This window comes from Toxoplasma gondii, chromosome IX (genome assembly GCF_000006565.2).
Source record: "Toxoplasma gondii ME49 chromosome IX, whole genome shotgun sequence".
NCBI classification, from domain to species: Eukaryota; Apicomplexa; class Conoidasida; order Eucoccidiorida; family Sarcocystidae; genus Toxoplasma; species Toxoplasma gondii.
Window position 1 is genome coordinate 2,405,381 of NC_031477.1, and position 24,566 is coordinate 2,429,946.

General features: G+C 54.9%; 5 protein-coding genes across 5 annotated transcripts; 3 read left to right on the top strand and 2 right to left on the bottom strand.

The window, feature by feature from the left end:
- The first annotated feature begins 72 nt into the window (after positions 1 to 72).
- TGME49_288240 (hypothetical protein) lies at positions 73 to 4,195 on the top strand. The gene is made up of 2 exons (XM_002368223.2): positions 73 to 1,707; positions 1,864 to 4,195. Exons 1-2 carry the CDS (start codon positions 732 to 734, stop codon positions 3,651 to 3,653), a joined length of 2,766 nt encoding a protein of 921 aa, XP_002368264.2. The 5' UTR covers positions 73 to 731; the 3' UTR covers positions 3,654 to 4,195.
- Positions 4,196 to 4,938: 743 nt separating this feature from the next.
- TGME49_288245 (hypothetical protein) lies at positions 4,939 to 5,647 on the bottom strand. The gene has a single exon (XM_018782026.1). The coding sequence runs from the start codon at positions 5,213 to 5,215 to the stop codon at positions 5,057 to 5,059; it is 159 nt and encodes a 52-aa protein (XP_018636350.1). The 5' UTR covers positions 5,216 to 5,647; the 3' UTR covers positions 4,939 to 5,056.
- Positions 5,648 to 8,182: 2,535 nt separating this feature from the next.
- On the top strand, positions 8,183 to 15,053 carry TGME49_288250 (hypothetical protein). Its single transcript, XM_002368224.2, has 2 exons — positions 8,183 to 13,342; positions 13,698 to 15,053. Exons 1-2 carry the CDS (start codon positions 8,747 to 8,749, stop codon positions 14,631 to 14,633), a joined length of 5,532 nt encoding a protein of 1,843 aa, XP_002368265.1. The 5' UTR covers positions 8,183 to 8,746; the 3' UTR covers positions 14,634 to 15,053.
- Positions 15,054 to 16,506: 1,453 nt separating this feature from the next.
- Positions 16,507 to 21,584, top strand: TGME49_288260 (hypothetical protein). Its single transcript, XM_002368225.2, has 5 exons — positions 16,507 to 18,168; positions 18,556 to 18,916; positions 19,748 to 19,921; positions 20,038 to 20,108; positions 20,445 to 21,584. The coding sequence occupies exons 1-5, from the start codon at positions 17,681 to 17,683 to the stop codon at positions 20,995 to 20,997; spliced, it is 1,647 nt and encodes a 548-aa protein (XP_002368266.2). The 5' UTR covers positions 16,507 to 17,680; the 3' UTR covers positions 20,998 to 21,584.
- Positions 21,585 to 22,609: 1,025 nt separating this feature from the next.
- Positions 22,610 to 24,212, bottom strand: TGME49_288265 (hypothetical protein). The gene is made up of 2 exons (XM_018782027.1): positions 23,820 to 24,212; positions 22,610 to 23,448 (listed from the first exon to the last, which is right to left on the bottom strand). Exons 1-2 carry the CDS (start codon positions 23,884 to 23,886, stop codon positions 23,102 to 23,104), a joined length of 414 nt encoding a protein of 137 aa, XP_018636351.1. The 5' UTR covers positions 23,887 to 24,212; the 3' UTR covers positions 22,610 to 23,101.
- Positions 24,213 to 24,566: the final 354 nt, after the last annotated feature.

Genomic DNA, 24,566 nt, shown 5'->3' on the forward strand with positions numbered 1-24,566 from the left:
AGGCCGTTCGCTGTCTGAGCGATGCGTTTGTCCACATCTTTGTGTCGGTTTCGCCTTTCTCTATTCTTTAAGGCTTGGTCTTCCGTGCCGCTTCTCAATCTCCTTTCTCTCGTCTCCAAGTTCCCTTTCCTCTCAATAGATGTGTGTCTCTGGTGAGTCTTGTCCTCGCGAGTGGCATGACCGGGCGCTAGGACTCTTTTTCGGCGGATGCCTTCGCCTGCTTCTCTGTTTTCCTCAGATGCCAAATGCCAAGCCGGCCTTTGTGGGCTTGCCTTTACCCTTTGCCATCCTTTTCGGGGGTGTCTGTGCGGAACCTACTGGGAGATCGGTTTTCGCAGTTTTCTTTGTGAGTTTCCAAGAACGCAGTGCGCGCCTTGCGTCGGCCGCGCGCCTCGAGCGTCCCTTCTTCCGCTTGACTCCCAAGAAACTCGTGGAAGAAAAGATAATTCAAGGTGTTTCTCCGTCCGTGGAGACCAACAGAATTTTCTTCACGGAGTCACCAGACGTCGTCAGTTCACCCAGTTCCCTTTCCTGCGTTCCAAACAGCGCCTGAGGCGGTCTTCGTCACCCGGAGAGAGCCTCTCAGTCCCGACGCCTCGAAACGAACATCTCCTCGCATGCATTTCACCCCTGTCCGCCTTTCTGTAATCTATTTTCTCTGAAGGGGCGCCTAGGGCCGTCTTTGCAGGTTATGTGGTCGAAAACGAGTTTCTTACTCTGCGCAGAGATGCATGTACTTTGCTTCGCCCTGCTCAGAGAAGATGCCGCAGATATCAGGAAGCAGCCTTCTAGGCGCGTTGAATGAGTCACCTCTCGGCGCATCGCCTTCTTCGTCTTTCCTCTTTGGGAGGTCTTCCTCGAGTTCTCAACAGCCGTCAGGTTTCTCGTCTCTCCAGAGCCCCGCCGCTACCTCGGCCGCAGCTGCTGCTACCGCCTCGCTCTCAGCTTCGGCAGCGGCGGCCTCTTCCTTCTTCTCCACCCTGACCTCGACTCTTGCCTCTGGAACGTTTCCGACCCCGAGCCGCGGTCGCAGCAACGAAGCTGGAGGGAGTGCGGAGAAAGCAAATGCGGACTGCTCGGCGGGGCGCAGTGGCGAAGCCGCTGGTGCGAAGAACGCGAGCGCGGCGGCAGACGCCGCCGGAGACCTCCCGCCAAGTTTGGGTCTACGCACAGCTCCCAAGCCGTGTCAGCTGTTCGACGAAGATGAGAGTCCGGCGCGTGCTGCGGATGGCCAAGTCGAGGCGGGGGATCTTTTCGCGGAGAAACAGACGCTTGAGCGGGTGCTGCGGCGGCGCGAGCGGGAGTTGCGCGCCGCACTGAAACGCATGCGGAGGCTGGAGGAGGCGGCGGCGACGCAGAATGCAGAGCGGCACCAAGAAAGGGAGCTCTTGCTGGATGTTTTGAAGCAGAACGGACTCTTCGAGTCTTCCTCTGCACGCGACGTCGGTTCAGACCAAAGTCCCCTGCAGCCAGATCCTTCGGACGCCGCGTCTGGGCCGATCGGCCGCGGCGACCTCGGGTGTACATCCACCCGAGCTGAAGACGTGCTCACGGAGGACGCCGCTTTGATGGGGATCCAAAAGCTCGCGAATCTGCTGCGGCAGCTTGAGGAAGAAAACCGAGTTCTCTTGCTTTTCGCGCAGATGGTTTTTCCGACTTATCCTGGATTCGCCAGTGCGGGGACTTCCGTGGTTCCCGCTCAAGCAGGTACGGACAGTCCAAGACGCGACATACAGGCGATCGCGCAGCACAGTTCTGTTTGTGTTCGCTCTTGTGTCAGTCTTCGCAGATGCATCTGGCGTTGTATCGGTCAGGGTAGGATTGCGTTCACGGGTGCTCGGAGTTTTTTGCTGTGCCTTTCAGGTGCTCGCTTGGCATCCAGCTCGACAGGACAGCAGCGGCGGCCGCAGCTCGACTTTGAAGACTTGCGAACGTCATGGCTGGAGCAGGAAGAGACGCGCGGCGTAGCGGCCGTCCACGCGCAGCATGCGGCCCGGGAGGCGGCGCGCGGGTGGGAGGCGCAGGCGAAGAAGGCCGAGCAAGAAGCCGAGAGTCTGCGTGCGACTGTCGCGGAGCTCCGACAACAAGTCGCGAAGGTGACCAAGGAGAAGGCGCATCTTCTCGTTGGGCGCATGCAGCGCGCAGGCCAGGCTGGCTCGGGGCCGAGGATGAAGAGAGGCGGCGATGCTTCTTTGGAACCGGACCTCTGTCCCCACTGCTCGGCGATGTCGACAGCTGCCACCCGTGCGTTGGAAGCTGCGACCGGCGCTCTGGAGAAGTCGCGCGGTCCGGAGGATGCGAGAGAGGAAACGTCTGCACAAAAAAAAGACGGGGAAGAAGAAAAAGAAGACACAGGGGGAGAGGACGAAGAGGAAAAAGAGAAGACAGAGGAAAACGCAGAGGTTGGCGAGAGCGAGGATGGAGGCGAGAGGCAGGAGAGAAGACGCGAAGGCGGAAACAAACGAGGAGTGGACAGCGGGAAGGAGAAGAGCGGGGCCTCTGCTCCGGAGATCCCAGAGGGCGAATGCAGAGGGGTGGTGGATGGCGAGGAGACCTGTGGTGTGTCTGGACGCCAGGAGAAAGGAGAGGTCGGCAGTTGTGAAATTCATTTTCAGTGTGAGGAGGATGCAGTGCCACGAGGGGACAAGGAGAATACTTTCGTACCGAAGCAAGAGGGCGAAATCACGAGTTCTGCAGCTGTTACACGAGAGACGGAGTCGGCTTTCTGCTTCGTTTCGGGACCGAAAGCAGGCAGCAGCGAGGCTTCTGACGTCTGTGGCAGTTCGGGGGTGAAGCCGCGACCGCGCGGTGAGCCTCCGTCTTATTCGGAAGCAGAAACCGAAATTCACGAGTCGTCTTCCCGCGCAGAGATCGTCGAGTTAAGACGAAGACTCGAGGAGACGCAGATGGCGTTTCAGCAACACCGGGAGCAGGCGCGAGCGCTTTTGGGGAAGAAAGAGGAGGTTTTAAGCCGTCTGAGACACAAGGTTGCGACTCTTCAGCTGCGACAGAGACAGGGGGCGTTAGAGACTGTCGACAGCGGTGTCGCAGCCTCAGAGTTCACGACGAATTCGGCCAGTGCTCTTGGATCCCACCTTGTCGACTCCGGAGCTCTGCTTCAAGAGATGGCTCTGCGGCAGACTCAGACGTCCGCAGAAATCCGAGATTTGCAAGAGGCGCTTCAGCAGGCTCGCGAAGAGGTCCTCCGGGTGCGAGGAGAGAGCACGAGACTGCGGACCCAGTTGGAGGAGGCGCGGAGGCAGGGAAGAAGAAGCAGCGCCGGCCGAGGACCGCTTCTGGGGTCGGGGGAGGAAGGCTCCGAAGGAGAGGGAGAGGGCACAAGGGAGGAGAAAGAAGGAGGTGGTGACACAGCGAGGAGAGCCGCGCAGTCCGGACGGAGTGTGGAGGTCGAGGAAGACGAGGGAGTGATTCGAGATGCTCAGTATCTGCGAAACGTCCTGATTCGCTACGTTCAGTACCAGCGCGGAGGAAACGAGAAGGCGGCGGTTTCCCTGTTGCCTGTTCTCGCCACGGTGCTGAAGATGAATGAAGAAGAAAAGAGACAAATCCTGGAGAGTGGCGGGACCGGACCTCTCGCAGGCGCCGCAGGCGCGCTTTACGCTGTCGTAGCCCAGCAATTCGGCTTGTCTTGAGGGGGGTATGGGGCGCGAAAAGGGAGAATTGGGTCCTTGTAAAACTCGCGCGTGCAGGGTGAAGAGAAACGCAGGGGTGGAGAGCGACTCAGAGCGCGAGCACGCATGTTTTTGCGAGGTAGTCATTTGCATCCTAGAAAGGAGTGTGAAATTTGTCGGTTGTCTTTGTCGAGCCTCTGGGACAAACGAACAGTGCAAGTCGTGGGGTTTTTCCAGTGAAAGAGAAGTGCTGCGGGGAAAAGGTAAAAGAAACGCGTTTTTCTTGAAATCCGTGGAAGGTTTCGTCGTGAGGAAGTTGCTTGTCGGAGGTCAGGAAGCTTTGTTCTTTGTGTGGCAAGGAAGGTACAGGGAAACCTGGCGCGACACAGCGCCTAGACAGGAGACACATTAATTCTCCTGAACTTCTCAGCAAAACCACAGCGCTACCGTGTTTGTACAGCGTCTCTGTGATCCTTAGGATCACCGCTGTTTATGTTTATCGAACCTGAATGGCGTTTTTCAGAGTACCTCGTGTTTCAAAAGCGGTTCCATCTAGAACCGGCGGTTGTCTGCCTTTCAGGCATCCTTTCCTCATACAGAGTTGCTGAGATTCGAGCCGCACAGGCGAATATTAATTCGTCGACGATTCCTGTTGCGAAACGGAATCTTCTTGCGTACTTCGTACTCTAGGCTATCGTTCTGTCCTACTTCCCTATAATGTTATGATGGTGACAGTAGCGACATTTAGTGGGCAAAGAAAAGGGGAGAAGCTACTAACTGAAGTCGAACTCCCGACAGTTCAGAGTGTTCTGTCCGTTCCGAGAGACTGGAAGTGACAACGGCACTTCCTGACTAAAAACCCATTCGAGATTTTGTGTGGGTCAAAACGCGAAGCGAAAAAGTCAGGAGCAATTCGCCGCTAGCGATCAGTGAACCGTTTTCGGTTTTGCTTAAGTTTCATCGCGCGAAACATATCGTCCTGGAAACCAAAGGGTTCAGCAGCTACAGAACTTGTTTTTTAAGCCGGAGAAAAAAGTTCGCGAAACTAAGGCAATCACTTTCCTCGGATTTCCGTCCGTGAGTTTTCCAACTTTTTTCTGTCTCAAAAGAGCTTCCAACCAACAACACGAAAAAATCTGTGTTTTCGCCGACCACATCCCCCGTCAACAGGAGTCTAAACTCCTTACGTCCGATTTGCAAATCGCACGGAAAATGCTGACGGTGGACTTCTCGGAGAGTCTCCCGTGTGGCCTAAAACATCACACAGTCCCTGTCAATTTGACCGCGGGCGGAAAAACAAAAGTCGTCTCTTTGTCTTGCCCGCAACGTGGAAGAAGTAGGTCCGACTGTCCACATCTTGTTTGTCCAGGAAATTTGGAGAAAACGTGTCTTTCCATGCGAGTCAGAAGGGAAACTGCTGCTCGTTAAGCCTGTCCGCTTGGTGTTTCCGAGAAGATCGAAACAACGATGGGAAGGGCACGCAGAGCAGCGACGAAAACCGCAAACGCTCGCAGCCTCTTCACAAACTTCTCCTGCATCATTCTCTGCAGCTGAAGCTGCTCGGCATCCTGCAAGGCAAACATGTTGGCAGACAAAAGAAAATGCGCGAGCCAGACGCAACAGAATCCACTGATGTCCTTGAAAGAAAGGAATTCTCCAGGAAAACGCCGCAGAGTTATCAGGAGAACGGGGAAGAAACGCAGTCCAGCGAACTCGACCCAGCAGAACGGAGGACTGGGGAAAACGCGGAGAAACTTCGCGTTTCGGATGTCAGAGCATACAGCGGCCGGAAGAAGACCTTTCGGAACGACAAAAAAACCCGTCTCTAACAGCGAATACAAACTCGACGAGAAATACGGTGCACAGAAAATACAATCGCGTGCAGCGCAACCCGGAAAGAGTATCCCACACGCGCAGAGACAAGAATGGTAAGTCACGAGCAATGAATCGACCCCTTGTGTTTAAGAAGGCGATGGAAGGTGGTTCGAGTCTTCTGTGAGACTCTTTCCTCACGGAGAAAGGCGTCTTTTTTCGGGAGAACGTCGCCGCTAGAGCAGTTACATTACTCACGCCAGACTCGACACACGCTACCGTGCATGCGGCCCACCGTTGTAAGAAATCGCTAGACGTCTAGACGTGTACCAGATGCCGCAGTGAATGGGATTTCGGCATCTACGAGAGAAGGAAATCTGCAGAACTGGTGCACCTGGAGTCGTTTCCTGAAGGTCTGGAGTCTTCGGAGCGGGGAAAAGTGGAAACTTCCGTTGTTTTTCCACGAGCTGTGACTGCGTCAATCGTGAGTCTGCAGACATGTTGAGGGGAAGAGGGTATGCGGACGGACCCTCGAAACTCCAGCGTCTGCTCCAAAAGCTGCAACTCGCCGCGTGGTGTTCATCTGTAACGAAACCCACGCGAGCTAGACTCTGGTGCAGAGAGGAAGAAAGAGCCGTCTCTTCCACACTTCTCCGAAAACCGATTCAATCGTTGCTTCACGCCTGCGGTGCAGAGTTGAGGGATTTTCGTCTTTTGGGTCACTTGAATCTGGTGCGGCGCCGATACAGAAAAGAGCTCAAGTGCTCTTCTGCCCGACGGGAACTCTCCGAATTACTCGACAATACAATGCCTTCAGAGGTGCAACTGGCACAACGTACATGAGGCGGCACTGACTTCACACACATCCCGTACTCTAAGCCGATGTAAGCTGCCATGTTAGCGGCAGACTGTCCCTTCCATGGCAAAGCAGACTTCGCACGAAAATGAGTGTTCACTTACGTCTGTAAACGTAGATACATGCATGCGGACTTATACACACACATATACATATAAATATGTGGGTGTGAACATCCATGTTTTCAGGCAGCCGTGAGTGCACATTTCACTGTTGGTACTGAAGATTGAGGACAAGGTTGTGCTCTGGACTTCCGTCATTGAAGTAGGCTGAATAGAGAGCAGACGACCCTACTCGGATGTTGTTTCTCGTTCTGCACCAGATTGTGGTAACTCGGATTCGCAGAGACTAGCCAAAGAGGTGCTCACTACAGCAGAGTGGATGTGGTGGAGGAACGCGATTCTCGGAAAGCTGCGCCCTTTCCAAGAAGTAGACAAGCGACCGCGTTTCCCCGACAGACAAAGATGAGTTCGGGGGGACAGCTGCAGTGAGGTCATTTGAATTAAGACGGAACCCCAGCACAAATCCAGTCAAATCGCGAAACGGATTTGTGTCTGTCCATCTTTTCCGTGGGTGGAACTCATTCGGTAGATGGAACTGCAAACGGAGGATAGAGGGGGGACGGTGCCAGATTTTTCAACAAGAAGTGGAGCTTCGCGTGTATCAGTCACGTGTCGTCAGGGGTGTGATATAGCTGCATTTGTGCCGAGACTTTTTGTCCGCTGCAAATACGAGAGCATTTTCAGCGAGGGCGCAACGCAGACGAGTCTCAACGACAAGGCGAAGACCCGATAATCCGTGGAAATAGTCGAGCTTACCGAGAGAGCACCTCTACATCCACTTTGAACCAACATGAAGCAAACACTCCCGGGAACAGGCTCTGATAGTGGATCGTCCTTTGAGCGATGGGCATCAACAGTGACTCGCCTATCGCTGGATTTTCACAGATCTACTTAAGAGGATTCAGTTGGATGTGGAGACGTATTCATGTGGGAGCTTCACGCAACGTAGCTGTTTGTTCGTTTTAGGCTTTCCGAAGAGGTGCTACTTTTTACTGTGACCATCTCAGAAAAAAGTCGTACGATATCCCAGTAGCAAGTGATACAAGGGATAACAGCAACCGGCTTACTACGTCTATACCGTCACCGATGTGGAATATCCTCGGCGTTGGAGAATTCGACAGTATCTGCAGAAGGCAGTCGCTCTGCAGGGAATTTCTACAGCACAGAAGACCCTGCATACTCACCTTTGTCATCATCTCCGGATTTTTTATTCATCCATTTCAGTCTGCGTGAACGTCTTTTGTGGAAAGGAACTGCGAAAACCATCTTCGGTGAACACATTCCCGAGAAAATCGCAGACTCAATGCGGTGACCTGGGTTAGAAACAGTGCTCGTTACTAGACGGGTGCCACTGAAGAGAGTCTGTCGTACATGCCGCACACGAAAAGAAAGAAAAGACGTAGCGGAGAAGACAATCTTCATCTGACGGTGTTTCCAGTCGTAAACTTCCACGAAAGTAGACGCCGCGGCGTTTATCTTTTCCGTGAGAAACTGTGTGCGTCCGGCTTCCCTTTCATCGCGTGCATGCCGAACTCCAGAGCAGTGCACAGAGTTGACTGACCGCCTTCTCAGGAAAGGACCGGGGATATTCAGGAGATGGAGAGGTCCATACTTGCGTCTTCTCCTTTTTCGTTTTCCCTCGTTTCTGATCTCAGAAAAGAAGGAAGTTCCGACACGACGGAGATCCGGTGTCGGCAGGTACCCTCCGGGCATGCACATCTTCTGCGCATGCGACTCTGGGATGGTGTCTCCTCAAAACCGAGGCTTCCCTGTCAGGCACTGAACCACGAAAGTGAAGTTTCTCGTGCCTTTCGAGCCTAATTTCAGAAGACAAGAAGTGAAGTAAAAGTCCCTGGAGGCTTATTCTTCTGCGATCTGCGGACCACACCAGCTCGTGGCGTCCGCACCCTCTCGCGCTTTTTCGTCTAACGCTTCTATCCGAAAATCGGCGTGGAAAAACTGTCGACCCTGTCTGTGCAGTTTGCTCATCACTTGTTTCGACTCCGCGTATCTGCAACGGAACGAATTTTACGAACTGTTCGCCTCTCTGTTGCGTTGTGTGCCGATACGACTTCCTGCATCTAGGCGTGAAGGCTCGTTTTGAGTTGTGCAATTCTGGAACTCGAATCGTCTGCACAGACGCAGGATCACGTATGGAGTTTATCACAGTTCATCTCTATCTGTGATCTCTCTGTTCTGAATGTGGGCTCGATTTCCTCTTTGAAGCCGTCCTTTTCCTCAGCGTTTGTGTGCGCGCGCGCGGCCGCAGTTGATTTACAGCGCTCCAGCTGCCTCACATCTTCCCTTCCGCACCGATGGATTCTTGAGAGTTTTCCGTCTGCATTTGTCACTTTTCTCGGATCTCGACGCACGCGTTCACGAGCATGGTGGCCGATGGTATTCTTCCACGCGCGAACTCCCGGAGTCGCGCTCCCTCAGAAACCCAATCGGCGGTTGCGCATGCGCCGCCTCCGCAGCCTTCCCTCGGGTGTACGTACAACACCCCGTTTTCTCCGGAATGGTGTCTGCGTCGAGGCGTCGCGCCGCTTCCGTCGGGAGAGCGTTCCGGCCCTCCAGACACAGTTATGTTCAAGCTTCTTCCGCCTCCGAGGACCAGTGTGGAGTCTACGCAGAAGGCGCGCAGTCAAAGAACGGGAGGACAAAAACGGCGTCCTCTTTCGCGGGACTCGCCCTGCAATCGACTCTTCCCCTTCATGTTTCGGGACCTGCACTCTCACGAAGAGCGTCAGGAGATCCTCCAGCGCCTCACGCAGAACGCGCGGAGGGAGGAAACAGACGCTGTGAAAATGTGCGCCTTGTCGCTTGCCAGCGCAGGCGGATCCGGGGCGGCCGACCGAGACAGAAATGGCGAGGCTCCGGGAACCTCCACTGGAGAAGGCGACGCGGCGGAGGAAGCAACGAAGCGCATAAAAACAACGGCGTTAGTCCCGCGGGCAGGTGCGGAAACTAACGCGCCGGCCACAAGCGGTCAGCGACCAGAGGCGGCAACACAAGAGGTCGCGTACAACGTCCGTCAAGGGTCGTCTGCGGCCTCTGCATGCAAGGAAGAAGACTCGGAGGCTGGCGCGGACGATGAGGCGAGGCGCAGTGAGGCAGGTGGAGGCACCCAGAACGGAGCGAGCTGTAGAGACACCGGAAGAAAGAAGTTCGTGGCGCCCGCCGCGATGAGTGCGTCCTCTTCGTCTTCAAGTGCATGCAACGGACCGTCATCTCCGGGGGTTCTCTACTCCTTCGGCTTCCAGTGTTTCGCTGTGAACAAAGCAGGCGACACGCTCGCAGCGGGGTGTACAGACACCGTCCACTTGTACCACATGGCCACGAAGACCCTCCACGTCTCTCTCCAGCTGCCCTCTCCCCCCTCGCATGCGTGCGTCTGCTCTGAGGCTGCATGCGCTGCGCCTGAGCTCCGTTGTGGGAGTCCGGAAAGCTCTCGCTCTCCCTCGCTGCTCGCAATCCGGTCTCTCCAGTTCTTCGACGAAGACCGCCTGCTTCTGGCCCTCACGGAATGCGGTCACCTCTACGTCTATTTCCTCCAACACGAGCCAGAGCCTGCGCTCCTTGCGTACGTCAATCTGCGCGAGGTGTACGAACACGCCGCGGGCCGCCTTCACTTTCTCTCCGGAGAAGCGCGAGAGACGGAAGACCAAGTCGCCGCCTGTTCTGGCGCGGTGAACAAGGTGGAGACAACCGGTGAAGAGCCGTCGAGGCCTGTCGGATCTAAGGCTGCTTCCGAGGAGACCACAGAGCCTGGCAACCTCGTTTCCTCGGTCGGAGTCACCGCTGTGGAACCCCTCGAAGTTCGCTATCCCCCTGCAATCCTAACCGCTTCTCACCGCAGCACAGATGCCTGGCGACTCTCTTGTGCGGCAGCAGCAGTGGCCGCTCTCTGCAGCGAAGGCTCGCCGCGAACCGCAGAATCCCGTCCAGACGCGGGGACAGAATCGCCTGATGTCGCTGCATGCGGTCCTCTCCCTGTCGCGGTACCCGACGGGATGCGCGCGATTCCTACCTCTTCTGGACACCTCGTCTTGCTGGTTTCCTACACCCCAGAAAAGGACGTAGGCGCCGATGGTGCAGACGTCCTCACGAGGAAACGCAACTGTCTCCGGGCGTACACTGCCCCCCTCGTCCTCCACTTTGAACTCCGCCCAAGTCTCCTGCTTCTTCGCAGCCTCGACATCCAGCGCTGCAGGCGCAAGAGACTTCTCGCCTCTCCAGAGACGACTCCACCGTCTCCTCAGTGCACGCAACTGCCTTGTGCATCTGCTTCTTCTGTTTCGTCTGCTTCTTCTGTTTCTTCTGCTTCTTCTGCTTCTCCGGTCGTGCCATTGGCCGGTGAGAACAGTCTGGCTCGGAAGCTTCTCGCGGGGCTTCCGCTGCGGCTGTTGCCTTCGCCTTTTCCCTGCTGTCGGGCGAAGATCGTGTGGAACTCGACATTCACCCTTTTGGACGACTCACGCACTGGCCGCTCTCAGGCGGCGGGAAAGACCACCGGAGAGGGCGCGCCTCTCGGCCTCGTCAGCAGCCGACTGGAGTGCAGATTTCCGTTCTGTCTCTTTCGCGTCGTTGTGCCTCCCGAAGGTTCTTCAGAGGCACAAGATGAAGCTGAGAAGCCCCCGTCCATCCAAAGCGCTCATCAGAGCTCTGGATTGCCTTCTTCTCTGCCTGACACTGCGTTGTCTCGCACTCTTGTTCCCCGGGCTTGTGTGTCTGACAGGTTAGTTTCGAGCACGAGTGAGAGCGCAGCGGGGACTGAGACAGAGACGAAGCCGCCTGGGGGCATCTCGGCGGTCGCCGCCTCCTCAGCGAGTGTGGAGGCTCTGGAGACAGGTCTCTCGTCTGTGAACGCGGCGACCGAGAGAGGCGACGCGACCCACGACCTGGCAGCTGCGGGCGACGTGGAGGTGGAGATGGAAGAGGCGACGGCAGCGAACGAGTTGAGAAAGAACATCGAAACTGCGAGGGCGGCCTCCAGTGTACAGACACCCGTGCAGACTGGCCCCCAGAAGGCTCCCGGTCCAGTCGGCCGGTTGATTGCCCTGGTGGCGGTCTGCTGTCCCGATGGCACGCTCGTTTTGGTGGACTGGCGACAAAGGCGAGAGCAGGTTTTCGCTCTGAGGCGCGGGACTGCAAAGCCTCTGGAGGCGGGCAAGACCCCGGGTGCGCGGATCATCTGGGGCGCAACTGTGGTGGGGATGTCGGCGGCGTCAGCGCGAGAAGTCTCCGTTCGAGACGACGGCGAAGTGCTCCTGCTGCGCTGTCCAGATCGCCTCGTGGTCGCGAGGCTGGTTTTCCCTTGGTCCTGCTCGTCTAGGGAGAGACAGACGCTGCTCAGAGTCCACAGAGACCAACAGAGAGAACAGAAGCAACAGTTTGCGCTGCATCTTCAGAAGCAGCTCCTGCTCCTCCAGCAAAGGGGCGAGGCCCGGTGTGCACGCGGCCGCGGCAGAGGCCGAGGCAGAGGCTGCCTGGCGTTTCGCTCTCGCTGGCTCAAGAAGCGCGGCGAGGACGAGGAGCAGCTGCCGGACTCGGACAGCGAAGCAGAGACGGAGAACAAGAAACCGGAGGGGAACGACCTCGACGGCGAGCCGCCCAACGCCAGGGAAGGCGGGGAGGAAGCAGAAAAAAGGACCGGGGTGGAGGCGGAGGGAGAGCAGAAGGAAGAGAAGAAGGAGCGGATGAAGGAGGGAGGGACGCGTTCAAAGGGCGACGGCGGCGACATGCAGGATGTGTCTGACTTGGAGAGAACGGGCGATCGAGAGGCGAAGGAAATGACAGGAACGAGAGACGAGCAGATGTCGGAGGCAGGTGACAAAGGGGTTGAAGACGTGCATGCGATTGTGTCCGGGGTCGAGCACTCAGAAATAAAAGACGAAGAGAAAGAAGAGGACGTCCAGAAGGAGACGCTTGCTGTCCAAGGATCTGCAGAACGCGAGCACCCTTTTTCTGGGGAGACGCGCACTGAGGGCGCGAGTGGGCGCCCAATAGAGAACGGGGCGACGAGCGGTCTGGCAGGACCCTCGGAGACTCCCGTTTCCGCGGAGAGCTGTGGAAGGAAGGCCTGTCTCTCCTCGGACGGAAGCGACTCTGAGAGTGCCGACGACGACGCCGAGGATGACGCCGGCACACTGATCATCATCCAGTTCATTCACATGGACTGCGTGCAGAAAGAGTCGTATACGGCGCTGAGTCCAGCGAGCGGCGCCAGCGTCCACAAGGGCCTCGCTGCAGCGGCAGTCGACCGCAACGGCCTCGCGGCTCTCTACTTCCTAGATCTCTCGGCCGTCGTCGCAGTCGAAGCCAAGGTCCTCGTCCTCGAAGCCGCGAAACTCTCTCCCTTCAAACAGATCCAGTGGGTCCCCGACGTCTCCTCCACGCAACTCGCCGGCTTGGCTGCGATGGAGGCGGCGCCGCAGGCAGCCACCTCTCCAGGAGTCGGAGACACGCCTCCCACGGAGACGCTCGAAGGCCCGTGCGGAGCAAAGGAGACACTTGGAGACACCGTGTCTCCAGGTGTGGGGCGACTGAGTGCGGCGAGCGCATGCAGTCGGTGGTGGGCGGATCGCGGGAGCGGGGCACGAGGCCCTGGGGGGGCTCAGGGGAGGAGCTGGGGGTCTCTTTCGGGAGGGCGGCCTGCTGGGAACTTCAGTTGCTTGGTGGCTTTGGAGAAGAAGTGGGGGACGTTGCTTTTTTTCTATCCGAGACGAACCAAGGTCTGGTGGCTGCTGCTTCCCGACTTCGAGCGCCTGGACGGAAATCGCGAAGAAGTCGAGGCCGAAGACGAATTCGAGAAGGACAGCAGCAAACTGGCTCCGTGGCTCCGCAAGGGGGCTGTGCAGGGCGACGACGGTGGCCCCGAGTGGCAGCTACAAACGCTGGAAAAAAGAGAGAGAAAGACAGACAGTCGAGAGACACTTCTGACCCGCGATGCCGCTGACCAAAACGCGGCGTCGGAGAAGGTAGGCGAGTTTCGGAGTGTCGAGACACCCTGTTTAAATAGGGCTCGAAAGATGTACCCGGCCGATAGATTCGATGTTCTCTTATGTGTCAACGCTGGAAGTCCGAAAGCAACTCGGTTGTCGGTTCTTCACTGTGAAACGATCCGGTTCTGTTGTGTACGACCATAGATTCTAGACGGTATCGAAACCCCCGCGTACTTGTTCTAGGCAGCTCTCTCCCGGTTTTCACACCTGTCGATTTGAAATCGAAGCGAGACAAGGTCGTGTCTCGGATCTCGAATGTGCGTCGAGTCATGAATGCTCTTGTGAACATGTTGTCTTGAATCGCGTCCGCTCCCTCGTTTTTTCTCTGCAGGTCTCTACGGTCGTCTCCCTGGCGCCTCCGCCTGCGTCATCCTCGTTTCTCCCTCTGCGCGTGGGATGCAATCCGAGCCTTCTTCTTCCGTCGCCGGCGTACCCATTTTACTCGCCGCTATTCAGCGTCCGGAGCAGGCGGTCGTCTCTTGCAAACGTCTTGCCTGGCAGTCTTGGAAGACCTGATCAGACACCTGGGCGACTTCTCGCGGGGGCCGAGGCCTCTGAGGCTGCGGTACATGAGGCGCTGTCTCGCGCGCTGCACGCGCTTCGCGTTCAAGGGAGTTCCAGGCTTCACGACGACTCCGTCTTGCCTGCTGGTTCTTGTCAGGTGCGAGAAGGAAAAGAGCAAGAACTTGACATCGCGGAGAGAGCTCTCCGTTTGGCGGCTGCTGCCGAGACAGCACTTGACAACGTGTTAATGTCGATATTAAAGCTGTCGCCGACTTGCGAAGATGACTCGAGCTTACTGGGACACCACCCCCTGGCGCGGGAGCTGCTGGAGAGCTTGAACTGTATGCATTCTTTCGGCGAGTCTTCCGCGAGGTCCAACGCGGTCGCTTCGGAGACAGGCCGCGCCGGCGGCCTTGGCACAACCGCGAGCGAGTGTGGGCGGTTTTTCTCTCGAGACAAACAGGGCGGAGAAACGGCCGAGATCGACGCCGTGGGGACGCGCTGCGAGTGGCTGACCGACAGTGTCTCTTTGCTGGAAAAGCAGAGACGGTTGGCCGACCAGCGCAGAAGGGGGGAAGCGCCCGAGAGTGAACTGTCTGAGAAGCGTGGACGTTGCTTGGCAGAACCACGTGGAGTCGACCTTCCGGCAATTTACAGAGAGAGAATGCGCAGAAGCAGAGAAGTTTTTTGCGCCATGGCAAACGCGCGCGACTGCATCTGGAAAACGTATGCAGCAGCTGAAGAGTCCAAGCAGAATCCCTAATTCAGGTTTCCAAAACGAAATCCGAAGAAAACGATTGTTCAAAGCGACCTGTCAAATACTTCGGCCCCTCTCTGCCTTGGTACAATCACATATGCATGCATGCTTGTGCGTATGTGTGTGCATGTATACGTGTAGGTGGATATGTATGCGCAAGTCCACATACACATGCAGATGCTTAAGTACGTCCTGTGAGACAGTGGGAAAAGTAAAGCTCGCGGGCTGTTGGGTTGCATTTGCTGAGGGATTTTTCGTGGGAAGGTGGTGACAGGGTTGGCGATGGTTTGGAGAGGAGACTGCTTCAGGGACGGTGAAGAGCAAGTGGGTACGAATTGTTTTCTTGTCACGTTTCTTCGTTTTCCGCGTGTTCGCTGAAAAGCGACGCTTCGAGAGATTCAGAGACTCGCAAGAAATTCATTTGAGGACGCGAAGGCTGGCGGGCCGTGCTGGTGTGGTCGCCGGCGACTCTTCGGAGGACACGGAAAATTCGACAAAAGCAGCATCGAAAAGCGACGAGAGTGGATCTGGAGCGGCAGACAATAACAGGGCTGCCGACAATAATAGGACTTGACTGTGTGCCAGTGAGGATAGACTACTACCAAATCCATAATCGTTAGGTCTTTCGCACAGACTAACGCTAGGAAGGAGATTAGCAATGTGTGGGTATCATGATGTGTGTATAGCTAGTATGAAAATGGTGGCTGTTCGAATTTGCGCTGAATTCGGAATACACCCACGCCTGATGCATTTGACATGGCCATGAAAAGCATGTTTTGTCACCTTTTCGCCTCGCTTTTCTGTCTCGTCACGTTTAAAAAGCAAAGTAGTTCGTCTGTACTTGCAGTGTCTCTTCTATCACCCCCGCCTCAGGACCCGCAGAGGAAAGCTAAAGAGGACATTGTTTCACAGGTCACATATCCACCAAAGAGCCATTCCAGCTTGTCCAAAGTGACACAGACCGCAGGTAACGGCAGGGGCAAAGTCCCGCATCTAAATATAAGGTCTACAAACGCACGCAGTGATGCAGCTCACAAGAGACAGGGGTGCCTATCCAGGGAGGCAGTATGAGCGAGTGGTACGTTGGATTTCGGTTTCTTGTTGCCCATGGTGAGGCGCTGCACTGGTACGACGCTCTGTGCTAGAGAAAGGGTGTTCTTTTGTCTTACTGCGGCCACACAAAGAAATAGATAATCTTATAGCTGTGGATGTGCGTCGCGCAGAAAAGGCAGAGATGTGTGAGACATCCAGTCACCGGAACGCTCCGCCTTAAATGCGGTTGGGCACCTCCACCGTTGCCACCAAGAAGACAGGCTGCCAACAGAGAGTCGCTTCTTCATGAACAGAAAGTTCGCATCAGCATGAAGTTCATATCATAACGGTTACGAATCAACCTATCTTTCCTAGTTACGCGTGTGTCACACAGGTCGCTGATGCGCACGTGAAAAAGAATCTTCAGTCAGGCCGGCCACTACATCTTCGACGCGGCGATACCAGACACACTCTGAAGACGTGAACCTGGAAAACAAAGTATCTCGCCGCTTACGAAAAAGTGGAAACGGAGCATTGCTGTGTTCGGACGTGCGCCTGCGCTGTTCTGACGACTTTCAACGCAGCCCCAGAAACAGCCAGGTTTTGCTTCAGAGGAAATCCTACATTTCATTGGAGGACGACAGTTAATCGAGGAGTTGCAGAGGATCTAGATGTAGGGTTCTCAAACGGATCTTTTTCTGTTGGCGTGTGAAGGCAATTTAAGAGCTTTCTCTGGGTAGGACGGAAGGACGCAGCAGCTGGAGGCGACACCCCCGCCCAGAACAACGCAGTCTCGGGCAGTTGAGTCGCGCCGCGGAGAAGCTGGCCAAGTCACTCCAACTGCACAGCCAGGTTTTCGTTGGATTTTCCGACATTCATCACATTTTCAGGACTGTTACATTGCTTGGCTCTTGCCCGATTGCGAGCTAGGGAACTGTGTCCGCGAAACGACGTTTTTCCCGACCTTCCTCGGTACCATCGTCCATCCCTTTTTCGTCGGTTCCTACCCTCGAACCTCCCCCCCCCCCTCCCCCGCCTCTTTGACGGCGAAAACAGGAACGCTACGATTGATCGATACCTCAAGTTTTCGACGCATACTTTTAGAGTTTCCAATCTTGTCTTATGAATGGAGAGGAACGTGAGGGAAACCTAGCTATTTGTCCTCAGCCCGGCTTGTCACGGTGCCCGCCCTGGGAAGACACCCCTGCCTTGAACTTAATCAAGCCCAAGCAGCTGGGTAAATTCTGGTTTTTTATTCGTAGCGGGGTCCGCATTCGTCTCGGTTGTTTTCAAGGAGGACGCTACCGGTGGCGGGAGCTGCTGCCTTTCCAAGCTCCGTATTTAACCGTGGGTGCTTGCAAGCTGCTGAGCAGGCATCTGGGTGTTGCGCGAGCAAGAAGTGACCCTGTTTCACTGCACGTGTCTCTTGTCTGGAGGTCTTTTTTCCTCCATGTCGCGGTTTCTGAAACTTTAGGTATTAGCGTGGATGGCTACCGAGGCGTAGTTCGCGGAAATCTCTCTGCCGTGTCGGCAGCGCTAAGAGCTAAAGGCAGATGCGTTGTGGAGAGTGCTTCGTTCTCCGTCGTCTGAAGGCTGCACAGAAGCCTCATTATTTCCTCTCCAACTTTTCTGTTAATCTCCTTGTCATTGCTTTTTCCGTCTGGCGTTTGTTGGCGAATCTCCAGGGTGTCCGTGTGCAGGTAGCGTTTCCCCGAAAATGGATCGAGGGAAGCGTCTGTCTCTGGATGTGCCAGTCCCGTTTCTTTTTACTTCGGCTTCCTCGTTTACGGTCTAGGGTGAGAAGAGCGTCCTTGCTCTTTCAACCCGCATTTCCAAGCTCGTCCAGGACGCCGCATCGCGGGTGAGCTGCCGTAAGGAAGCCTCCCGCGTGCTTACTCTTGGCTTTTCGCGCTGGAATTTCTCGCCGAAGTCTGTCTGCCTCGAGTCTTTTGTTTCCCTCGCCGTTCTTGCATTTATGTTGCGCACTTCCTCGGCCGTTCGTCCTTTTCCGATCGAAGGGAATGGCAGCCTCTGGGTGGATGCGCTCGGAGTCGCGCAGCCACATGTCAGTTCCCTTCCCCTCAAGTAGCCGCTCGCCGTTTTCGCGTCCGTCTGCAGGGTTACACACAGGCTCGTGCAGGCAGCGTCTGCTCCAGTCTCTCCACGGCATCTTCTTTTCTTGTCGATTCCTGTTCAGTCTCCTTCTCCAGGGATGCGAGCGCAGCAGCCAAACTGCGAGAGCCGCTCTCAGCTCCTGCTGCGGCGGACTCAGCCGCGCATTTGCGGATGTGGGCTGGAACGGGTGGCCGTGGGGATCGGACGGACTCTTTGACGAAGGGCTCGCGGAAATCTCGACTTCTGGAAGTGGCGAAGAACGCAAGAAAGGGAGCCCACCGTGTCGCCTGCGTTTGCTGCTCTGTGGTCCGAGACAGGCTGGGAAAACTGCGTTGCTCTATCGGCTGAAAATCGGAGGATTCATTCCTACTGTGCCCTCGATGGGTGCCCAACGGTAGGTCTGAAAAGCGGAAAAGTGACGACTAGCGAAGCGGGAGGGACAAACGCCAACAAGGCGACCGAATCTCGGGTGGGTGCAGGATCTGCGGTCAAACGCGCAAACACCGCCTTCAAAGATCGCGGTTTGTGGTCGTTTTCAACCTGAAGGTGCGAGAGCAACGGCCAGAGAAGCGTCGAAGGAAGCAAAGGAAACCATCGTGTTCCAGCATAGGCCGTGCTTCTCCCCGTTCAAGAGAGACTCTCTGCCGCACACAGTTCCCTTCGACTTCTCTCTAGAGACTGCGGAACCTTGCGTTTTTCTCGCAGATGCGCAGGAAGTGCAAGACTGCGTAGACCGCCCTGAACCCCGTCTCACTTCTTGAGTCGTTGCTTTTACGTGCAGGGAAGAATTCTCTGTCACGCTCGACGTGCATCGCCCTGCGTCGGGCACTGCGGCGCTTCAATCTCCGGGCGTTAAGGAAAAAGCAAAGTTTTCCGCGAGGAAAGGGCGAGATCTTCTGAAGGCGAAGCCGCGCGTCTCCGAAGATCCAGGAGCTCTCGAACGCGCCTGCAGCGCCACCCTTCTAGAGGAAGGCTTCATGAGTGGAGCAGACGCGGCTGGAGGCGGGCAACAACAGGCCCCGGAACCTGAGCAGTCAGAACCTGCGAGTCTCTGCACAGTGGAAAGACGAAAGTGCTCTCTCCTTGTTTGGGACCTCGCGGGTGGCGATGGCATTGAAACGCGGTGGAGAGCCATGCAGGAGGTACGAACGGAACAGCGAGGGAGAAGCGGCGCTTGCGCAGCGGCCGTGAGCGACTTGTCTGTGGTGGCATTTCCGTGTGTTTCTGTCCGGCCTTCCGTCTTCTGGGGGAAGCGAAGTGGCCATCGTTTCTCCACTCAAGGTTTTCTGACTGGAAAGGAAAAGCCTCTCAAAGTGCGCGAGGAAGCCCTGGAGGCGACTGACGGCAAGAGTCTGGCGGTACAGTACTTCTCTGATCCAGGAAAGGGAAAGTGCTCAAAGTGAGGGAAACGCGGTGCTGTCGACACACCACTCACCCGCGACGAAATCTGGTTTCTGTTGACCACTTGTACCACGTTTCAGTGATATGTTCGGTCTGTGGCAAGGCGAACTCTTGTGGCACTTGAGCCTCCAAGTCGTACACATGTTCTTCAGTCCGTGAAGACACCTCGTTTTTCTGGGGCCTCGGCCCTTGTGCAGCGAGGAGCTCTTCTTCAGGCGGGTCGGCAGGTTGTGCGGACTCGAATCTTCCGCAGGCGATACACGAGGGATGCAGTAGGAAGCGGGCAAGTCTTGTATTTCACACGAACTGCTTTTCGGGACTGCTTGGGGTTTGTAGAGAGACTCGAGCTTTCAGAACGGCAAGAACGCTCGTTTCTCTTGGCCTTTCTCTCTGTTTAAGTGCATTTTTTTCGTACCCTTGCTCAACGGAAGGGAACCGTGGAACTGCTGCGTCCAGTTGAGGGTGGAAGTTAGGGCGATGGTCAAGTCGCCTTCTCCCGTGGTGGAAAAAACAGGAATCCCATGAGCCTCGGGTGCTTGTGCCTGCTCTCATTCTTGGCTGCTGTCTTGCAGACGTGCGACGGCGTGGTGTTCGTTCTCGACAGCACTCTGTTCACGGGGCTGGAGAAATCTCCGGTGAAACAGCGCGCACTAGAAGATGCGCGGCGGGATCTCCTAGCTCTGTTTTACGAGGAGTACTTCGTCCTACACAAGAGCGTCAGATTTTTGTTCTTTGCTAGCAAACAGGTGAGAGAAACTGCGTGCGTGACCACATCGGGGCAGAAGTGGATGTCCAGACTGAAGGTTGTCTCAGGAGAATTGACAGAAATGTGGGTACTCTCTCTCTCTGAGTGGCTCTGCAGGATCTTCGGAGCGCAGCGCCTGCCTCGCAGGTCCTGGAACTCTTGGATTTGCCAGTCGACCTTCAGGAAAGGTACGCCTCCTTAGGCTTTTTCGATAGGGGATCGAGCGTTCATGCCTCAACCTCTGTTTCTCGAATCTGGGGATGTGCGTGGTTTTCAGTGCAGCTGTTTTTGTCCACGTTTTGCAAAGAGTGGGAAAAGGGGAGTTTTTTTTCTTGGTGACTCTGCGCTGTCAAGAGCAACGGTACTTTTTCATTTTGTGTCCAGCAACTCTCTGCCGTCCCAGGGTCTACAGGTTGGAGTGCACTCTTCTCAGTTGTCCGACTTGCGTACACAGAGAAAAATCCGATCATCCAGGTTCCCAGAGACGCGCACCCGTGTGTCTGTTTAAATGCTTGAATGTGCAGGTTGCATGTCATGCCCTGTAGTGCGGTGTCGGGCGAAGGCCTCCTAAAGGGTTTGGAGTGGCTTGCGAGTAGCGCCCACTGCTCCTGCTTCTCTGGTGGAAATGACGAGGAGTGCAGATCGACGGTCGACAGTTCCTGGATTTCCGCGTCCTCCGTTTCTAAGCCACCTGCCCCGGTGGCACCGCACCCAGATCGCACATCCAGCGATGGACGAGGCAATTCTCCGCGGAGCAAAGGGTGGAACTACGGTCAGAATAGCCGGACCTGCACTAAAGGGCCCTCTCCCTTTGTCACGGAAGCGCATGCTGCAGGGCCGACTGACGCAGCGGTGGCGACAGAGAGGCCGGAGGGCTCTGCCGAGTGGACGGAACTCGAGGCAAAGAAAGCTGCGGGAACAGATGTGGCGATTCATGGTAAAGTCAAAGGCGTATGCAACGGGGACGCGGCAGTAATTGATTTGTTAACGGACAGGCAGGAGCTCAGAAACCCCGTGGGCTTGCCCCGAGAGAAAAGTCAACAGGGTCCTCATATGTCTGTGGAGTTTCACTGGTGAAGCTGTTTTTTACTCAAGGCGAAAAGGCACAGAGACTTCTGGCGCTTGAGATTTGTCTTACCGCGCAAAGTCTTATAAGGAAAAATTCTGTGACGGCGGGGGCGACGTCGGGCGGAGTGTCCAATTGCCGGTTGAGGCGGATGAGAGAATAACGTTTTTTCGAAGGCTGTGTCAGGCCCTTCCAAAGCGCGCAGGGAGCGACGGTAGTATTTAGTATGTGCGTCAGTTTCAAACCGAAATGCGGCTGTGAAGGGCACTGAAATGCAGTCTGAACAAAGGGTATGTTGACGCGAACAGTGCTTTTTTGTTTGAGCGTGGAGCATGGGAGTGAAGGTGCTTGCTAGTAGGAGACCAACTGTACAAGATTCGACGTTTAGAAAACGCACCTCCTCCTATGACACTCTAGAACTGCAAGCAAACCCGCTTGGGATAAGGGTATAAAAAGGGGCAATCGTGAGTCTGTGCCCACGCTTGTTGGAACATACTGACTTCACAAAGCGGGTGGAAGACATCCAACTGAAAGCCGTTCAGAAAGCTCCATCACGACTCTCCGAGAGCGTTCTCGTGGCGGAATGGAGTGGTCGCCGTAAGAGACGAGAACATGGTTTTCTGTGTTCAAGTGTAGATCTGCTCGACGCAGTGCCTTCTGCAAGCAGCGGCAACAACGACTGAACAACCTGCTCTGAAATTTAGCTGCATAGCATGTTGCCCACCACGACTCGGCACTTCAGTAGCCCCACAGTTAAATGCATTCTGCACTGCGATGCTGCGGTGAATCTATCAGAACTGTGGAGTTTGACGAAAGCAAGCTTTGCAGCGTAAGATGCCGCAAGTTGCAGCGTCTCACGAATAGAAATACGAAGCGATGGCGTTCCATGACAAGAAGGGGAACTACCAGGCCTGGACACAATGCCCGAAGACAGCAGACGCTGCGGCTACTAGTTCGATTTGGTTCGCGAATCTAGTGGAAAGTGTCAAGTAGAAATGGGAGTCACGTACTTGGCCAGCACTGCTAAATTTCTGTCTGTTTTGCGAGGTCCTCCTTGACATCTGCGGGCTGCTCACGCTCATTGCTCTCCTGTGAAGCGACCTCGCTGCACATGTGAGTCCGAAAAGCGCTGTGTGACTTAACTTTGAGGAGCCCAATCTGTTAAAGCCAACAAACTGGAGTTATAGTAATTTAACTACGCTTGGTTGTCGGCTTTAGTTTTATATCTACTGCTTACTGTAGCCTTCCTCGGATATGTACTGCCATGGGGGGAGATGAGTTTCTGGGGTGCTACAGTCATTACAAACCTCCTTTCTCGAACACCATATTTGGTACCATGGCTTCTTGGAAGGACCCACATCTGGGATCCTTCTCTGTCATAACGGTTTGTAGTTAGCTGTTGCGTACACTCCTTAATATCTGAACAGTAGATTATGATTTGGTAGAGGAACAAGCGTCTGAGAGCGTCTGTTGTACATCAACACTAGATACTGCTAATACGACTGTAAAGGTAAGAAATTTGTGTTCGCCTATAAGAGAGCAGAAGGTGACTCGTGCGACACTTTGCCAATTTTGCGCCAGGATCGATCCAATTCGCCGTGAACCGGCAACACGCGTTGTGAATGCAGAGCTTTATATAAAGTACTTTTGTTGTCAACCATGTGAGCTGAACATATTTCATTAAAAGTCGATAACTTGTTTCTCCTGTCAAAGTATGTTCAGTCTACAAGAAAGCCGACCTTCACCAGTCGCAACAACGCATCCTGAGACACTTTTCTTATCAGACACAATGCGTGTACTTAGCATTCCATCAAAATGATGGGTGACACGTCTGGTATTCGTGGCAACATACGTCCACTATATGAAGAAAAGGCATTTTGACCCCATGTGTCTCTTTCCCCCGATAGAATCTACGTAGTGATAAAGCGCCAATATATGTCCCAACCCCTCTGTGGTCAAGTGACCTCCGGAGAACTGTTTTATCATCGAGAACCCCATGTGGCAGCTAGATCACCCATGGTAGTACTCTCAAGCCTCTTCTTTCAAATAGATTCCATGGAAAACTTAAAAATCGCATGTTTGATTGACACTTAGCCTGCGCATTCGCTTCTTGCTTTATAACGCTCTAGAATTCTTGGTTGCGGTGATGCCACACAGTAGCCAGACCAAACAGCTGCACCACGTGCAAACAGCGCTGCTCACAGCCAGTGTGCAGTGGTCTTCACCGACCCACTGAACGTCGCAGATATCTGCGGCATCGATTGTTTTGCAGATCGATGCAACAACCAAACCTACACTCCACGCGCAGGCTAACGAGGCGGCAAGCAGTTGGACACTGCGGTTGGACCTCAGCTGTTCAAGAACGAACGATATCGTAATGTAAAGAAAAATCACGGTGGAAAACAGTATCATACACACCACATATATCCTGTGCCAGTGCCATAATCCTGCGCCGATGACACCTGCACAGAAAAACAGACGCAGTGGAACTTCGGAAGAAGGCAAAGCATTTATTCTCGCTGCACCACGCAAAAGCATTGCAGTTCATTATCCCAGAGCAAATAGGTCAACTGACCTGTCGCTGACTCTTAGAAACAGTGGAAACTCTAGATCGAGGGAGGAATGGTAGTTCTACACACAGACCGTGGTGTTGTGCGGTGGGGACTCGCGGGCGACTTCCTGGCATCGTTTCCTCAGATAAAGCACATTTTTTAGGGGTGCCTGAACGGGTGACATTCAATTGACAACAACTTTCCGGCATTACAAAAGAAGCTCCCTACGCTGCGCAGAGCTGCTCACAGCTGGCATCCACTGTATGCGATAGACGGCTTACCGAGTATCCACCCGAGAAGCGCATAAATGAAAATTGTCCTGTTTGTCCCAGAGAACATTGGCTCCATCGTAGTGTGAAGGCGAGGGAAATATGGAGCTACCCGGGAGGTTGACTGCTGGCGACGGTTATAGAGAAAATCTCTTATTGGGGTCAGATCCGTATGGAGCTCGCGACCAGAAAAACGCTTACGATGCCATCACTCGGGAAAGGCCAAATGCGACACGTTTCGTTTGTCGCGTTAAATTCACGAAGAAAAGCTAGACTGCATGTTCAACTCCACCAGATATTGGCTACCTGGGCAAGCGACAATCGGCCGAGCTAGCAGTGCAGCGCGGTCGTCAAAAACTCCATCCCTCTTCCCTCTTCTGGCTTTGTTGAAACAAGATTTCCGCTTCGAATGTGCACTGCGATATCCATGTGCGGTCTTGGCGTCAACCACCAGTCACCTGACGTTGACTCCGAAATGAACGTATGGGAGCACTGTATGGATTATTGTGTGTTGTCTGGGACTTCAGCAGACCTCTAGTTAGTGTCTTCGACGCCATTTTGCGTTGTTTTCTTCACCAGGTTCACGCCAGCTAGCACAAAGACGAAACTTCTCAGCCAGTGTTCACGCCCTAGGAGCGGTGTTTCGTCGTAAGAATAGCACCTAGAGTTCTGTGTACAGACGTCTGTGCATGGGAAACATTCCGGCTCCCACAGTTTTCAAGTTGCCAAGCACATTCCCAACTAGGGGTGAAAAACAAC

Bases quoted from the DNA above. Each gene is read 5' to 3' on its own strand.
- TGME49_288240 (XM_002368223.2), top strand. From the start codon at position 732: ATGTACTTTGCTTCGCCCTGCTCAGAGAAGATGCCGCAGATATCAGGA. The intron at 1,708-1,863 runs GTACGGACAGTC...TGTGCCTTTCAG, and splicing joins CGTGGTTCCCGCTCAAGCAG to GTGCTCGCTTGGCATCCAGC.
- TGME49_288245 (XM_018782026.1), bottom strand. From the start codon at position 5,215: ATGTTTGCCTTGCAGGATGCCGAGCAGCTTCAGCTGCAGAGAATGATG.
- TGME49_288250 (XM_002368224.2), top strand. From the start codon at position 8,747: ATGGTGGCCGATGGTATTCTTCCACGCGCGAACTCCCGGAGTCGCGCT. The intron at 13,343-13,697 runs GTAGGCGAGTTT...TTTTCTCTGCAG, and splicing joins AAAACGCGGCGTCGGAGAAG to GTCTCTACGGTCGTCTCCCT.
- TGME49_288260 (XM_002368225.2), top strand. From the start codon at position 17,681: ATGGCAGCCTCTGGGTGGATGCGCTCGGAGTCGCGCAGCCACATGTCA. The intron at 18,917-19,747 runs GTACGAACGGAA...GCTGTCTTGCAG, and splicing joins GGTGGAGAGCCATGCAGGAG to ACGTGCGACGGCGTGGTGTT. The intron at 20,109-20,444 runs GTACGCCTCCTT...TTGAATGTGCAG, and splicing joins CCAGTCGACCTTCAGGAAAG to GTTGCATGTCATGCCCTGTA.
- TGME49_288265 (XM_018782027.1), bottom strand. From the start codon at position 23,886: ATGGAGCCAATGTTCTCTGGGACAAACAGGACAATTTTCATTTATGCG. The intron at 23,449-23,819 runs GTAAGCCGTCTA...TTTTCTGTGCAG, and splicing joins GCTTCTCGGGTGGATACTCG to GTGTCATCGGCGCAGGATTA.